The 17682-nt window shown below is 43.6% G+C and overlaps 1 protein-coding gene across 1 annotated transcript in view; it reads right to left on the reverse strand.

Moving 5' to 3' along the window:
- Positions 1–17682, reverse strand: part of LOC109891925 (contactin-associated protein 1) — a 32796-nt gene that overhangs the window by 4645 nt on the left and 10469 nt on the right. Inside the window, exons 7-23 of the mRNA XM_031827338.1 lie at positions 17487–17636; positions 17080–17341; positions 16740–16889; positions 16102–16276; positions 6735–6841; positions 6421–6543; positions 5585–5788; positions 5284–5440; positions 5056–5183; positions 4786–4959; positions 4208–4426; positions 3736–3975; positions 3324–3563; positions 2364–2491; positions 2045–2138; positions 529–759; positions 347–391 (exon numbers count right to left, since the gene is read on the reverse strand). Of these exons, the coding sequence (XP_031683198.1) occupies positions 347–391; positions 529–759; positions 2045–2138; positions 2364–2491; positions 3324–3563; positions 3736–3975; positions 4208–4426; positions 4786–4959; positions 5056–5183; positions 5284–5440; positions 5585–5788; positions 6421–6543; positions 6735–6841; positions 16102–16276; positions 16740–16889; positions 17080–17341; positions 17487–17636 (2827 nt within the window). The remainder of the gene's footprint in view (positions 1–346; positions 392–528; positions 760–2044; positions 2139–2363; positions 2492–3323; positions 3564–3735; positions 3976–4207; positions 4427–4785; positions 4960–5055; positions 5184–5283; positions 5441–5584; positions 5789–6420; positions 6544–6734; positions 6842–16101; positions 16277–16739; positions 16890–17079; positions 17342–17486; positions 17637–17682) is intronic.

Raw genomic sequence — 17682 nt, forward strand, 5'->3', positions numbered from 1 at the left:
CTGATGGTCTCCGATTTTAGGATTAGGGGATTTTATGAAAATGAGAATTTCAACTACTGCTGATCTGTGTCACTAGGGGAGAGAGAGAGGTAGCAAGAGGAAGAGAGAGAGAGAGAGAGAGAGAGAGAGAGAGAGAGAGAGAGAGGAGGTAGCAAGAGGAAGAGAGAGAGGGACAGAGAGAGAGTGAGAGGAGGCTTAATCTGAATCTTGAGGTAAACTAAGGTCAGGACTCACAGATGGCAGACGACAGATGAACACTTACATTAATAGATTTCACAAAAATCATCAAAGTATAGTTTCATGAGAAATGAGACATTATTGTGAATCGTAATCAGTAAAAACGTACCTGTCAACCAAAACAGGCCTAGGTCATCGTGGATATATATGTATTCTGAAATGTTAAAAATACATCAATTATGTTATTATGGGGAATTTATATACTATCATCACTAGGTCATAATTGCTGATGGGATATGTAGTCCCATGTAAAGTAGATCTACTGATGGATCCTGGGATATGTCGTCTCACCTATAGAAGTGAACCAGTGGTCCGCCTCCCAAGGGACATATCCATGGACAGGAGGGAAGGCCCCACAGTTAGACTCGGAGACGAAGCCCTGCACGGTGACCGGCGGTTCCGTCTCGTTCGGCCGGAAGAGGGTCTTAAGAGGGGCGTAGATGTTGTACCTCACCCCAGATATACAGCCCACCAGACCAGGACTGTTATGCCTCTGGATCTCATAGTCAATGTCACCCACCTCTGAGGGGGTTAGAGAGAGGGACAGAGGAGTTACAATGTGCACATCCACCGCAACTAATTCCCAAACTTACAGTGGGACAACTGATACCTTACTTCCACGGGTAACACTTTATTTGGATAGTCCATCTGTAGATGCTCCACAGACTATCAGTGACATTTCAACTATCTACTAACCCTAGGTCTAACCCTAACCCTAATCCTAACCCTAACCCTAAACTTAACCCTAACCCTAACCTTAACTCTTACCCTAACCATTATTCTAACCCTAACCGTAACCATAACCTCAGCAAGCAGTTGCTTATCAACAGATAGTTTGTTGATAGTATGTGCACCTACAGATGGACTCTCCAAGAATATCCAAATAAAGTGTGACCAAATCAGTTCTCAATAGGAAAGCAGAAATGTTTCAGCTGGGGTTTAAAGTTTATCCAGAACTCAGATTGGAAGGCGTGGGCTTACTTGAGAAATCTTGTTGTAATAAATATATAAGACAAATGCTTCATTCACAAAACCAATTTACACCGAGAGGAAAGTTTTTCTGGAACATGCTTATTCCTGACATTGTCTGGAAAAAATGCATGGTTAAGGCCTTATGAATACTATATACCAAACAAAGTTAAGGAATTGCACTTCAACATTTTGCATAAGATATATCCATGTAATTCTATGATTTCCACATTTGTGGCTATTGATGATATCTGCGTTTTCTGTAAAAAAGAAGGCGAGAATCTGTCTCACTTGTTCTTTGAATGTAAATTTGTGTCAGAATTTTGGGAAAACATTGCAAAGTACTTATTTACCATTATGAACACTGCCTATAATTTTAACATAAAATATATAATATGTTACTATTGCAATGATAACAAAACCACTGAAATGATTGTTAATTATTTTATTCTTGTTGCCAAATACTTTATACACAAACAAAAATTCTATACCAAAATGACAAATTTTTCTGATTGAATTGAATTATCTTATTTAAACACTAACCCTAGTGAATAACAACAAGAATAACATCTTCATGAATCATTATAATAAGATACAGTATTTTTAGAGTGAATTTAATTGCACTTAAATTGTTTCTTTAAAAAAAAAAAAAAAAAAAAAAAAAAAAATTTCAATTTTTTGTATGTTTGAGCATTGTTAATACCTGTGTTTGGTTTGCTAGACATGTTGGATGTAGCAATGTAAGTTGATTTTTGTATAATGAATCAAATACATTTATAATAAAAAATTATAATAATAAAAAAATGTTTCAGCTGGGGGGGGTGAAGTGTAATCTTACCCATCACTCTCCCCAGGAAGATGTTCTTGGGTGAGTCAAACCTGCCGTCCTCCACTAGGGTGATCTTCTCCACTATCGGCTCCATGTAGTCCACCTAGGAGTTACACACGTCAACACAAACACATTGATATTCACGCACAACCATAAACCTGTCAACACGAACAAATAAATCAAAGACTGAAAATACACAAATGCACACAACTTACAAACCAAGTAAAGTGGTACCAGACCATCCTGGTTTGTGATTGACTGTTAAACGGTGGTGAAGGAGGTAGGTAGTGTTAACAGGTGTATACATTGGGGCGGAGCGTCAGCGTACCTGTGTCCTGATGGTCCTGTTGTGTCTGGTTATGTTGACGTAGTGGGGGTATCCATCTGCCAGGTTCCTGAAGGACAACTGGTACTTGTGGGTAATCAACCCCAACCTATACCTCATGTCTAAGGTTCCTGTGGAGGGATGGGGCAACAATACACTCCACAGTTCATAACGTAAGGCATTAAAACATTATATTTCCATTAACTATTGTGAGAAGTATGGCTTGTGGCTGCTTCACGTATTGTCGTCTCTACCTTCTTGCCCTTTGTGGTGTTGTCTGTGCCCAGTAATGTTTGTACCATGTTTTGTGCTGCTACCATGTTGTGCTGCTGCCATGTTGTGTTGCTGCCATGTTGTTGTCATGTTGTGTTGCTACCATGCTGTGTTGTCATGTGTTGCTGCCTTGCTATGTTGTTGTCTTAGGTCTCTCTTTATGTAGTGTTGTGGTGTCTCTTGTCATGATGTGTGTTTTGTCCTATACATATATATTTTTTAAATTCCAGCACCCTCCCCGCAGGAGGCCTTTTGCCTTTTGGTAGGCCATCATTGTAAATACGAATTTGTTCTTAACTGACTTGCCTAGTTAAAGAAAAAAAGTACAAAACATATTGTAAAGTACAGTGATACATTTTTGTCCAAGTCCTGTCTTGCTTTGTGTTTCCACTCAAATAAATTGGATGACTGAAGAACATACCACTGGAGGTTGGTGGCACCTTAATTGGGGAGGACAGGCTCGTGGTAATGGCTGGAGCGGAATCAGTGGAATGCCATTCCATTTGCAACCTTCCAGTCATCATTATGAGCCGTCCTCCCCTCAGCAACCTCCTGTGGAACATACAGTAATCCAACTTCAATCAGTGACAGTAAAATCAAAAGCCAGTTCAATTCGAACACTCTCTGCCTTGAATCTTAACCATAATAACCCATAATGTTAAAGCGCTCCTCCCTGTCGAGCGTTCCTACCATCTTTCTTCAGGATGACAGCCATGTAGTCCTGGACGAAAGAGCTGATGTAGAGCAGTACAGCCGGGGTCTGGAAGGTACTGAAGCTGAACTCTATCTCATCACTGGTGTCGTTGTAGCCCAGGCTGAAGTTGTGGTAGTGTGGGTCCAGCCAGTTAGCCCACCACTCTTCATTGGTCGTAGGCTTCTTTCTGATGTTGTAGCGCAACCACGAGCCTATCTCAAAGTAGGCCCCAATGTCTAAGGGGGTACAAACAGGATCAAGTTGAGCTAAATGCCCATATTTGGTTATCGCCAACACTGTCAAAATAAATCAAGGTTTTTGTTACTGTAACCCAGTGTGCTTAAGGCCGTCATAGTGATTCTGGGGCTCCATGAAAAACCGAGGTAACCCAACCTGTGTGGAGCTCACCTTTGTGGCAGTAGAATCCGTCGAAGGCAGTGTTGCCGCAGTCACAGGTGTAGGCGGCGTAGCCCTCGATACACTGGGCGGCGTTTCGACACGGTATGGTCGCGTTCAGACACTGGCCCGTACAGTTCCGCCGTATACCCTGTTCCTCATTCGCTTTGCCTTCCAAGTCAAGGGTTGCACCGTTCATTCGTAACCCTCGGAGGCAGCCCAGGAATGGCCACAGCGTGCGATTGGCTGCGCCTGGATATATTGGGACACCGTCAGTTAATCATCACATTGTAAAGTTGAGCATTTTGGATTAAGAAGAATAAATATGTGTTCGTTATAAGAAAATAAAAAATAAACATATGTTTCCTGTGCTGTAGTGCTGTTTAAACTCATAGGAATGGACTACATCAACCAATGGGAGAAGTCCAAAATCCTTGTCGACCACCACCCCGCCCTCCCCAGCCCCAGCGGCCAGGTGACGTACCCACGAGGAGAGGGTGGGTGAACTCCATGGTGACAAAGGTCTGGCCAGGGAAGCGTCTCACAGCCCATGGCTGATAGTCCACTTTGATCCTGGCTAACTTCACGTTGAGCTCTGCCTGGACAAAGTGCCACTCATTGTCGTTTAGAGGCACCGGCGAGCGTAGCGTCACGTTGAGGATGCCGTCTCCCACCATGAATATGAAGACCAGGTTCTGGGTGGCTGGGAGAAGAAGAGACAAAACAGAATGAGGGATGAAATATATTATAGAAATAAATACCGGAAAATATTGATAATATCATTTCTAAACCTTTTCATTCGTCAAGTTTCACAGCAACAAAACCTTTCGAAAATTGTAATTCGGAAATTATGTTTCCTGCCTTGGTCCTATGTGGCTTAGTCGGTAAAGCATGGCACTTACCATGCCAAAGGTTGTGGGTTTGATTCCTGCTGGGGCCACCCGTATGTACATTTTATACACGCATGACTGTAAGTCACGTTGGAGAAAATCGTATTTTAAATAGTGTATATTATATGAGTAATTTCATGTGATTCACACTAGATAATCTGTGGTAATTTACTGTTGAGCTCAATGCGTATGAAGTTACGGAGCCAGTCGTCTGAGTTCTCCAGGAAGACTCCGTGGGGGCGGTAGGTTTTAAAGTGGAAGGAGATGTCGACGGTGCTGCCTGGCCTGAAGGTGGGGAACTCGATGTAGGTGGGCTTGGTGAACGATATGGTATTCCAAATGCTCCCTGTGAGGACAAAGAGGCCATGAGATCCAAACCAGAACCACGATAAACAATCATTTGACTAATTATATACCGCAGAATGGTTTAACTACAACTCACTGTCGCCCTGGCAACGTAGGGGCCCGAGGCTGATGTGGGCCTTTGACCCTGTCCTGTTGGTGTCCCCCACCACCACCTTCCTCACTGGGAGGTGATCCTTCCACATCAGATAGCCCTTGTCTGAGTACCTGCACAATAGGTTCCATTTGTACACTAATGTATATCAATCTATGGAAACACTTTTCTAAAAGTTATAGAAAATAGTATTTCAAATCCTTTCTGTCTCACCATTGGCGGTAGTCAGCGTCACAGTTACAGTGAAACCTGGCATCAGTGCAGGTCTGGTTGATAGCACAGCCACACTTCCCACTCTCAGGGAAAGCCCCGCCCCAGTACTCGTGACTCTCGTTATTTCGACCAATCCAGAAACTGTACGGTCTCCCATCTGAATGACATGACAATAGACCAATGGAATATGATTATTATAATTTCATCATTGAAATGTTCTATGATATATATACAAATAGGTACAGATTCAGGTGCTTTCAATAGCTACCACTGCCCATAGAGCCTAACCAGTCCTACTCACTGGGCGTGTTGAGGATGCGTGACTTGTAGCAGGAGTAGTCGATCCACTGTTCACAGTACATGGAGGTGTTGGCCAGTGCTGTGACATCGTCCCAGGAGGCATTCCAGTAGTTGACATCTCCTATGTAAGGACGGTCCACCGTGCTACCGGTCACCTTGATACCGTCGATACGGTCATGCATCACTATCGTCCATGCCTTGTCGGCTTTGTCAAGAGACAAGGAAGGGGTTGACATTAAAGGGTAAAAATGTATGATTGTGTAAGTGGGAAAGAGAGAGAAAACTAGCGAGAGACAAAGTGAGAGAAGCACATCTACTACTGAGGAATCTGTTTTTGTGCCATGCTGTGTCCAGAGATCTGATATTATCACAGACAGCTCTAACGCAGTAGACCCTGACTAATCTAAGGGATTTACATGGAACCTACAGTAATAGATTTTGGTTAATTGGATAGGATTGGATGGAGAATACTCTGTCCCCACAACCAATTACTGATCTGGCCCCAAACTGGTTCTCCATTGTCCTCGTTGGAGTTCATTATTCCATGATCAACATCCAACAGATGTGGCCCTGCTGTCTCCTCTGCTGCTGCTGTTGCCTTGTCATTCCTCATGGAACACACAGTCAACATTCACCTCAACCTGAACACAGTTTAATATCAGGGTCTCTGCCTCAACATGTTCAATAACAGTCCATTTCTGTAAGGTACTGTAAGCACTGACTACCGTTATGTTCGATATGCACCATGGAATCATGTTGGTCAGATGGTATAATATAATTGTATACTAGTACATTTTATGAATGCATAAAAATGCATTTGAAAAGCCAGTTACTCACATTTCATCTTGCAGTACACCTCGAATGGTTTCAAGGGTCCGCTCAGGTCCGGGTCTATGGTATAATTCCCTGACCAGGATTTACCAGTAAGTCTGTAGGCCTCACACGACTCTTTGTAGACCGCTGTTGGGGAAGAGAGAAGCAGAAGTCGTATCTTAACTTACACCAGCAAGGTTTTAATGATGACATGGGTCTGTCTCACACTACCGCAGGATATAGGCCTCAACAAACTGGTTGTTACACTGGCGAGGTTACGACAACATGCTGTCATTAGTACTCGCAAACAACATTAGGCTCTCTCAGGAAATACTCACACATATGGCACACCTCCCCTTTGTAGCCTGTGTTCTCGCACAGACATATGAAGTCATCCCAGGACTGGATGCATCTGCCCTCGTGTTCACAGGGGTTTGGAGTACATCTAGAGAGCACACCATGCAGGAGTGTGGGTAAAAGTGAAATGGGGCATGTACAGTGCATTCGGAGAGTATTCAGACCCCTTGACTTTTTCCACATTTTGTTATGTTACAGCCTTTTCTAAAATGGATTACATTATTGTTTTCCCTCAACAATCTACACACAATACCCTATAATGACAACAACATTTTTGCAAATTTATTACAAATACAAATCAGAAATACCTTATTTACATAAATATTCAGACCATTTGCTATGAAACTCTAAATTAAGCTCTGGTGCTTCCTGTTTCCATTGATCATCCTTAAGATGTTTCTACAACTTGATTGGAGTCCACCTGTGGTAAATTCAATTGATTGGAAATGATTTGGAAAGGCACACACCTGTCTATATAAGGTCTCACAGCTGAGAGTGCATGTCAGTTCAAAAACCAAGTCGTAAGGTTAAAGGAATTGTGCGTAGAGCTCCGAGACAGGATTGTGTCGAAGCACAGATCTGGGGAAGAGTACCAAAACATTTCTGCAGCATTGAAGGTTCTCAAGAACACAGTGTCTGCCATAATGCTTAAATGGAAGAAATTTGGAACCACCAAGACTCTTCCTAGAGCTGGCCGCCCGGCCAAACTGAGCAATTGGGGGAGAAGGGCCTTGGTCAGGGAGATGACCATTCCCATTCCAACATGACAGAGCTTGAGAAGATCTGCAGAGAAGAATGGGAGTAACTCCCCAAATACAGGTGTGCCAGGTTTTTAGCGTCATACCCAAGAAGACTCAAGGCTGTAATCGCTGCCAAAGGTGCTTCAACAAAGTTGGGTCTGAATACTTATGTAAATGTGATATTTAATTTGATTTATTATTATTTATTTACTTTTGCTAATTATTCCAAAAACCTGTTTTTGCTTAGCATTATGGGGTATTGTGTGTAGATTGATGAGGAGAAAAAAATATTTAATACATTTTTTGAATAAGTCTGTGATATAACAAAATGTGGAAAAAGTCAAGGGTCTGAATACTTTCTGAATGCTCTGTACACTAAGTACACAAAACATCTATTTCCATGACCAGGTGAATCCATGTGAAAGCTATGATCCCTTATTGATGTCACTTGTTAAATACACTTCAATCAGTGTAGATGAAGGGGAGGAGACAGGTTATCAAAGGATTTTTACGTCTTGAGACAATTGAGAGATATGGATTGTGTGTGCCATTCAGAGGTTGAATGGGAAAGACAAAATATTGAAGTGCCTTTGAACAGGGTATGGTAGTAGGTGCCAGGCGCACCGGTTTGTATCAAGAACTGAAAAGCTGTTGGGTTTTCAGTTTCCCGTGTGTATCAAGAATGGTCCACCACCCAAAGGACATCCAGCCAACTTGACACAACTCTGGGAAGCCTTGGAGTCAACATGGGCCAGCATCCCTGTGGAACACTTTCGACACCTTGTAGAGTTGAGGCTGTTTTGAGGGGGAAGGGTGCGGGGGATGTAACTCAATATTAGGAAGGGGTTCCTAATGTTTGGTATACTCAGTGTATTTTGTTCGTTATATGGTAACAAGAAAATTTTATTTGGGTGGTGAAAGAGTATGAAAGGACATGAGAGAATTAGGTCACTCAATATCTTTCTCTCTCACTTTTCTGTAGGACTCTGGCAGGTTTTATTTACTGTATGAGGGAAGATTTAAGGGCTGTGGTCGGCTCTGATTGGGGTGGGCGTTGTCTGCAGCCCCTCAGCCCTTAGCGTCAACTGATAAATTACTGTACAGGTCTTTCATATCATTTACATATATTGGTCTCAATATTGATTCTCAGGATCACTAAGGGTGTTTTCACACATAGTTTTGATCTATAGTTTGAATCAGAGTTTGATTATTTGTTACATTGCATTTTTTCTGGTTGGTTTCACATTGGGGAAAAAATGCTCACGTTGAATCCATCTATGATTATCATGAAGCATCACTTGAGTGCCCCAATGTTCGTATTACTTCCAACAACATTGACAGAGGAAACAGCGCAATAGCTGATCTAACTGTGTTGTGAATAGCCTTTATTCAGTCGCCTATAGCCCCGGTTTAGCCCCATCTCCCCTAATCTGCATCGGATGCACTCATAAATGCATTGCTACTGACAGAATGTTTCAGAGATACTGTATCAAGTTATGATGCTGTGTGCATTTCATCAAATGCTCGCAGTCAAACAACCAATAATACTGCATAACTCCTAAATTGAACTCTGGTGTGTTCAACAACTCAGTTCGGATAGTTTGGACTTGAATACTCTATCCGCACTAGGGAGAACAATAAACAATGCACCATGGTTCGCTCAAAAAGGGTGGTCTCGGGAACGATTTACGTTTGTACCATGGTGCAGTTCTTACAGGTGAGAATGCAGTACAGACCAAACAGGGAAAAAAACAGAGTCGGGCAGTATTATTGGTTATTATAGTATATTGGACTAGTATTATTGGTTATTATAGTATATTGGACTAGTATTATTGGTTATTATAGTATATTGGACTAGTATTATTGGTTATTATAGTATATTGGACTAGTATTATTGGTTATTATAGTATATTGGACTAGTATTATTGGTTATTATAGTATATTGGACTAGTATTATTGGTTATTATAGTATATTGGACTAGTATTATTGGTTATTATAGTATATTGGACTAGTATTATTGGTTATTATAGTATATTGGACTAGTATTATTGGTTATTATAGTATATTGGACTAGTATTATTGGTTATTATAGTATATTGGACTAGTATTATTGGTTATTATAGTATATTGGACTAGTATTATTGGTTATTATAGTATATTGGACTAGTATTATTGGTTATTATAGCATATTGGACTAGTATTATTGGTTATTATAGTATATTGGACTAGTATTATTGGACTACGAGCATTTGATGAAACGCACACAGCATCATAACTTGAGATATTTGAAACATGCTGTGAATACCAGTGCATTTATGAGCGCATTCGATGCAGATTAGGGGAGACTGGGACTATAACGGGGATATACGGTAGGATACTGAACATAGGTTATTCACGTTGTAGTTAGAGCGGCTATTGCGCTGTTTCCTGTTGATGGAAGACCAAAGCGAAAAATAATATGAAGATTAAATAAATGGCTTACATGGACACGTGGTTTTGGTTAAGAATTTTAGTTTGTTTGATATTTGGCAATGTGAAACCAACCAAACCAAATGAGAAAAAAAATACAATGTAACAAATAATTGAACTATAGATCAAAAACTGTGTGTGAAAACACTCGGAAACACCAGGAAACCAGGAAGACTCTGAACCACCAAGGTTGACTGCGCCACAGACATAGTCATGCTGATACCCTCGTGAAACAGAGCAGGCATCGAGAAAATATCATACATCATAAAGCAGATAAATATGTAACATACTGATGTAAGCATGTGACACGAATACAAACTAGAACACAATGGTCTTTGCACATGATTTTGGAGAGAAACTAGCGCTCGCCCCGAACCTTTTTCATATAAAAGGAGGGGAGAAATGGAGGTGGAGAAAGGAGTCATTGTAGAAAACGGTGGACTGAAGTTTAGTGTTACATGTGATGGTCTTACATTGACATTTTTCTAAAATGTTGATCTCGCAAACGTGTTGCAGTGAGAGAGGTTACATGTGGCGTGGCCGTGAAAATACTTTATACCGTAACATGGATCCTACTCTGATGTAAATAATCCTCCCAGTCCAGACAGGTGCATTCAACTGAGAATAGCCCCTGTCATCAACCGGTACTACATCTCCTGGAGGTGTCTGAGTGTTATTCGTCTGCCATGGGGGCTGAGATGAGAGGCCTTCTCAGAATGATTCATCCCTATAACAATGAGCCTTGACTCCTATAGCAATGAGCCTTGACTGTGTCTGTCACATTGGTCCATCAGGAATCAGGATGGAACATTCCAACACTATCTCTGTACTACACTGATATTACAAGGCTGAGTAGGATACAAGATCAAGTAGCTGAGCTGAGCTGAGCAATGATTGCATTATTCATCTGGAAGTGCTCTGTAAATGTTTATTAAAATAAGCCATGTTGTGGATACAGTCACTAAAGTGGTAAACTTCATAAGAGCAACATCTTTAAACAACAGGCAGTTTGTCTCGCTGTTGGCAGAGACAGAGTTGGGTCTTGCAGATCTCCCTTACCACACAAACATGAGATGGCTGAGTTTGGGGAAGGTGTTGAAAAGGGTGTGGGACCTGAAGTCAGAGATGGATTAAGAATAATTGGCTGATTTTGCCTTCACCGTGAACATCATGGCCCTCATGAATGAACTGAATTCCAAACTACAAGGGAAGGGCCTTTTTGCACATCAGATGTACAGCCTTGTCAAAGCCTTCTAGGGAGAATTATTCCTCCTAACCCGCCCAGTAGAAGCCAACAATCTCACCCACCTTCCCACACTACTAGTCTGTCCCCTATCAGATGACAACAATCTCACCCACCTTCCCACACTACTAGTCTGTTATCAGATGACAACAATCTCACCCACCTTCCCACACTACTAGTCTGTTCCCTATCAGGTGACAACAATCTCACCCATCTTCCCACACTACTCAAATCAAATCAAAATCTAATTTTATTTGTCACATACACATGGTTAGCAGATGTTAGTGCGAGTGTAGCGAAATGCTTGTGCTTCTAGTTCCGATAATGCAGTAATAACCAACAAGTAATCTAGCTAACAATTCCAAAACTACTACCTTATAGACACAAGTGTAAGGGGATAAAGAATATGTACATAAAGATATATGAATGAGTGATGGTACAGAGCGGCATAGGCAAGATACAGTAGATGGTATTGAGTGCAGTATATACATATGAGATGAGTATGTAAACAAAGTGGCATAGTTAAAGTGGCTAGTGATACATGTATTACATAAGGATGCAGTAGATGATATAGAGTACAGTATATACGTATACATATGAGATGAATAATGTCGGGTATGTAAAAATTATATTAGGTAGCATTGTTTAAAGTGGCTAGTGATATATTTTACATCAATTCCCATTATTAAAGTGGCTGGAGTTGAGTCAGTGTGTTGGCAGCAGCCACTCAATGTTAGTGGTGGCTGTTTAACAGTCTGCTGGCCTTGAGATAGAAGCTGTTTTTCAGTCTCTCGGTCCCAGCTTTGATGCACCTGTACTGACCTCGCCTTCTGGATGATAGCGGGGTGAACAGGCAGTGGCTCGGGTGGTTGATGTCCTTGATGATCTTTATGGCCTTCCTGTGACATCGGGTGGTGTAGGTGTCCTGGAGGGCAGGTAGTTTGCCCCCGGTGATGCGTTGTGCACTACCCTCTGGAGAGCCTTACGGTTGTGGGCGGAGCAGTTGCCGTACCAGGCGGTGATACAGCCTGACAGGATGCTCTCGATTGTGCATCTGTAGAAGTTTGTGAGTGCTTTTGGTGACAAGCCGAATTTCTTCAGCCTCCTGAGGTTGAAGAGGCGCTGCTGCGCCTTCTTCACGATGCTGTCTGTGTGGGTGGACCAATTCAGTTTGTCTGTGAAGTGTACGCCGAGGAAATAAAAAAATACTACCCTCTCCACTACTGTTCCATCGATGTGGATAGGGGGGTGTTCCCTCTGCTGTTTCCTGAAGTCCACAATCATCTCCTTAGTTTTGTTGACGTTGAGTGTGAGGTTATTTTCCTGACACCACACTCGAGGGCCCTCACCTCCTCCCTGTAGGCCGTCTCGTCGTTGTTGGTAATCAAGCCTACCACTGTTGTGTCGTCCGCAAACTTGATGATTGAGTTGGAGGCGTGCGTGGCCACGCAGTCGTGGGTGAACAGGGAGTACAGGAGAGGGCTCAGAACGCACCCTTGTGGGGCCCCAGTGTTGAGGATCAGCGGGGTGGAGATGTTGTTGCCTACCCTCACCACCTGGGGGCGGCCCGTCAGGAAGTCCAGTACCCAGTTGCACAGGGCGGGGTCGAGACCCAGGGTCTCGAGCTTGATGACGAGCTTGGAGGGCACTATGGTGTTAAATGCCGAGCTGTAGTCGATGAACAGCATTCTCACATAGGTATTCCTCTTGTCCAGATGGGTTAGGGCAGTGTGCAGTGTGGTTGAGATTGCATCGTCTGTGGACCTATTTGGGCGGTAAGCAAATTGGAGTGGGTCTAGGGTGTCAGGTAGGGTGGAGGTGATATTGTCCTTGACTAGTCTCTCAAAGCACTTCATGATGACGGAAGTGAGTGCTACGGGGCGGTAGTCGTTTAGCTCAGTTACCTTAGCTTTCTTGGGAACAGGAACAATGGTGGCCCTCTTGAAGCATGTGGGAACAACAGACTGGGATAGGGATTGATTGAATATGTCCGTAAACACACCAGCCAGCTGGTCTGCGCATGCTCTGAGGGCGCGGCTGGGGATGCCGTCTGGGCCTGCGGCCTTGCGAGGGTTGACACGTTTAAATGTTTTCCTCACGTCGGCTGCAGTGAAGGAGAGTCCGCATGTTTTAGTTGCGGGCAGTGTCAGTGGCACTGTATTGTCCTCAAAGCGGGCAAAAAAGTTATTTAGTCTGCCTGGGAGCAAGACATCCTGGTCCGTGACAGTGCTAGTTTTCTTTTTGTAATCCGTGATTGACTGTAGACCCTGCCACATACCTCTTGTGTCTGAGCCGTTGAATTGAGATTCTACTTCGTCTCTATACTGACGCTTAGTTTGTTTGATTGCCTTGCGGAGGGAATAGTTACACTGTTTGTATTCGGTCATGTTTCCAGTCACCTTGCCCTGATTAAAAGCAGTGGTTCGCGCTTTCAGTTTCACGCGAATGCTGCCATCAATCTACGGTTTCTGGTTTGGGAATGTTTTAATCGTTGCTATGGGAACGACATCTTCAACGCACGTTCTAATGAACTCGCACACCGAATCAGCGTATTCGTCAATGTTGTCGTCTGACGCAATACGGAACATATCCCAGTCCACGTGATGGAAGCAGTCTTGGAGTGTGGAATCAGATTGGTCGGACCAGCGTTGAACAGACCTCAGCGTGGGAGCTTCTTGTTTTAGTTTCTGTCTGTAGGCAGGGATCAACAAAATGGAGTCGTGGTCAGCTTTTCCGAAAGGAGGGCGGGGCAGGGCCTTATATGCGTCGCGGAAGTTGGAATAGCAATGATCCAAGGTTTTTCCTGCCCTGGTTGCGCAATCGATATGCTGATAAAATTAGAGAGTCTTGTTTTCAGATTAGCCTTGTTAAAATCCCCAGCTACAATGAATGCAGCCTCCGGATATATGGATTCCAGTTTGCAAAGAGTCAAATAAAGTTTGTTCAGAGCCATCGATGTGTCTGCTTGGGGGGGAATATATACGGCTGTGATTATAATCGAAGAGAATTCCCTTGGTAGATAATGCGGTCTACATTTGATTGTGAGGAATTCTAAATCAGGTGAACAGAAGGACTTGAGTTCCTGTATGTTGTTTTGGCCACACCACGTCCCGTTAACCATAAAGCATACGCCCCCGCCCCTCTTCTTACCAGAAAGATGTTTGTTTCTGTCGGCGCGATGCGTGGAGAAACCAGCTGGCTGCACCGTCTCCGATAGCGTCTCTCCAGTGAGCCATGTTTCCGTGAAGCAAAGAACATTACAGTCTCTGATGTCCCTCTGGAATGCTACCCTTGCTCGGATTTCATCAACCTTGTTGTCAAGAGACTGGACATTGGCGAGGAGAATGCTAGGGAGTGGTGCACGATGTGCCCGTCTCCGGAGTCTGACCAGAAGACCGCTTCGTTTTCCCCAGAAGTCGTTTTTTGGGGTCGCCGGCTGGGATCCATTCCGTTGTCCTGGGTGAAAGGCAGAACACAGGGTCCGCTTCGCGAAAGTCATATTCTTGGTCGTACTGATGGTGAGTCGATGCTGCTCTTATATTCAGTAGTTCTTCTCGACTGTATGTAATGAAACCTAAGATGACCTGGGGTACTAATGTAAGAAATAACACGTAAAAAAAACAAAAAACTGCATAGTTTCCTAGGAACGCGAAGCGAGGCGGCCATCTCTGTCGGCGCCGGAAGGCTTTTACAACCGTGTTCCCTGTCAGATGACAACAATCTCACCCACCTTCCCACACTACTAGTCTGTTCCCTATCAGATGACAACAATCTCACCCACCTTCCCACACTACTAGTCTGTTCCCTATCAGATGACAACAATCTCACCCACCTTCCCACACTACTAGTCTGTTCCCTATCAGATGACAACAATCTCACCCACCTTCCCACACTACTAGTCTGTTCCCTATCAGATGACAACAATCTCACCCACCTTCCCACACTACTAGTCTGTTATCAGATGACCAGCGGGAGAAGTATACTTCGCTGCTGCATGCTTTGAACGGGGAGTTTTCTTGTCGTGTTGAGGATTTCAAAGTGTTGGAAAATGACATGCTGTTGGTTTCCTCTCCTTTCACCTTCAATGTGGATAACGCTCCCACTGACCTGCAACTTATCGATCTTCAGTCTGATGCAGTGATTGGAGAACTACTCAAAACAAAGACACTGACGAGGTTCTATGCATCTCTTGATGAACAAAACTTTCCAAAGATTAGGAGTCATGCTCAGAAGACGTTTGTAGTGTTTGGGTCAACCTATGTATGTGAACAGACATTTTCAGTGATGAATTATAACAAGGCACTCTCTTACTGATTCTCATCTCTTACTGGTTCTCACCTCTCAGCAATCCTGCGCATAGCGACGTCAGAAACTATACCTGACTTCACTGCTCTAGTCAATGCCCATCAGAGACTTCACTCCTCACACTGATTGAGCAGTTTAAATGTAATGTTGAGCTCTCTCTCTGTCTTGTATTTTTGTGCAAACTCGTTCTGTCCGTGGTGCTGAAAGCACAGTGTACTTTTCCCTCCATGTAGTTCATTGTCTGTTTAATAAAGAAAATACCTACCAAAAGGAGAACATGGATGTGGTTTATTTCTGTGCATAAAATAAGTAGCATATCTGGACGTGATTTACAGTAGATATACCTGTCAACACAGTCATACACATGATGTATAATCCTGTAATATGGTTCTGGCCCGCGATGGCAAAAATATATTCTAATGTGACCCTCCATGGAAAATAATTGCCCAGGCCTGTCCTAGTATGTTGCAAACAAACCATTTCACCATAGTATCTTAGTCTGTGCCCCTCCCCCTCTGCCAACCTCCTCCTCCGTATATATGTCTCTGATGACCCCTCCCTCTGCTCTGTCTGTCACTGATGCCCCCTACCTGTCAGTGATACCACAGGTGCCCAACAACAGTTCAGCGTAGCGTCCCCAGCGTCGCTGCAGGATGATGTCGATGTCCACCGGCTCGTTGTCGATAAAGATCTGCTGCATGCAGCCGTGGAAGTGGTTCAGCTTGGTCTCACACTTCCTGATCGTGTTGTTAGTCTTTGGACACCCTGAGGATCAAAGCACAGAGGGAGGTGTGAAGATATGTTCCTATTGGGTTGTCATTTTGATAGTGAGAACATCAAAATGGTGGCTAGCGGTTAAGAGCGTTGGGCAAGTAACGGAATGGTCACTGGTTGAAATCTCCAAGCTGACTAGGTGATAAATCTGCCGATGTGCCCTTGAGCAAGGCACTTAACCCTAATTGCTCCTGTAAGTCGCTCTGGATAAGAGTGTCTGCTAAATGACAAAAAAAGTCTAAAAATAATTAATTAAATATAAAACAAATGATGTAGATGAACAGTGTTCTGGTATATAAGAGCAAAAGTAGTGCACTATAAAGGGAATTGGGTGCCATTTGGGACGTACCCCAGGTCTGTTCAACAGCTCACTTCCAGTGGTTGCTATTGTAATGTATGTTGATGTTGGGAACAGTAAAGTCAAGAGCCAGAACAGGAGTGGTGAACAGCTCACCTCCAAAGAAGTAGCGGTCCCCTGTGCGGACAGTGAAGGGGTTGGTGATTTTCAGCGGAGAGCCCTCCTCCTCATCTATGGTGATGGACAGTAGGTTATCCCTGGCTGCTACGTCTACCGTGTGCCAGAAACCGTCATTCAAACGGTAACCTGAAGAGGAGAACAAACAGAAAGAACATTAGAACAGCTTTAGATGTAATGAATCAGTATGAATGCAACATAATCCAGTATTCATTTGACAAAGCTGCATCTTCTACGTTCTGCACATTATTTCGAATTTGTAGAAGAGTAAGAATTTATTAACGAGGCAGGGTGAGTTCAGTTCCACATTTTGGCTCACCTGCTGCGAACTGTAGTTTCTTCTTGCCTGGCTGAAAGAGTGTGACATTGACCTGTCCCTCACTCAGGCCCAGCTCCAAGGCTCCCAGGTCGTCAGCGAAGCGTGTAAACATCAGCAGGCCTGTGTAGTCCCAGGAACGGAACTTAAACTTGACAAACATCCGAGGCTTCCTGAAGAACCCAGGCACCTGCAGGTAGTTGTTGGGCCCGGCGAAGGTCATGGGCTTCCACAGGATGTCACGGCACGCGTAGTGCATCTTTTTCTGAGAGAAAATAATCATTGCATTTACAACAAACTACGAAGAAAGATTAGCTACATCACTGTAGGTCACAGGTAAATCGTGTGTGTGTGTGTGTGTAGGTAAACGAGTACGTGATGCAGAGGTGAAGTCGGATGAGAAGCTACACCTGCCGAGGGATGCGTATCTCGGGCTCCTGGTCCTGGGCCATGTTGATGACGTTGATCCCGTTGATGAAGACGTTCTCCAGGCAGCCACGGAAGTTAGGAACCTCTGGGAGGTGGGGCACATTGGGCTCAATCACTCCGCCCACATACATCTAGGAGAGTACCAGCAGAGGAATAAATGAGATAAATGTACCCGTA

Source organism: Oncorhynchus kisutch, linkage group LG6 (genome assembly GCF_002021735.2).
Source record: "Oncorhynchus kisutch isolate 150728-3 linkage group LG6, Okis_V2, whole genome shotgun sequence".
Lineage (NCBI taxonomy): Eukaryota > Metazoa > Chordata > Actinopteri > Salmoniformes > Salmonidae > Oncorhynchus > Oncorhynchus kisutch.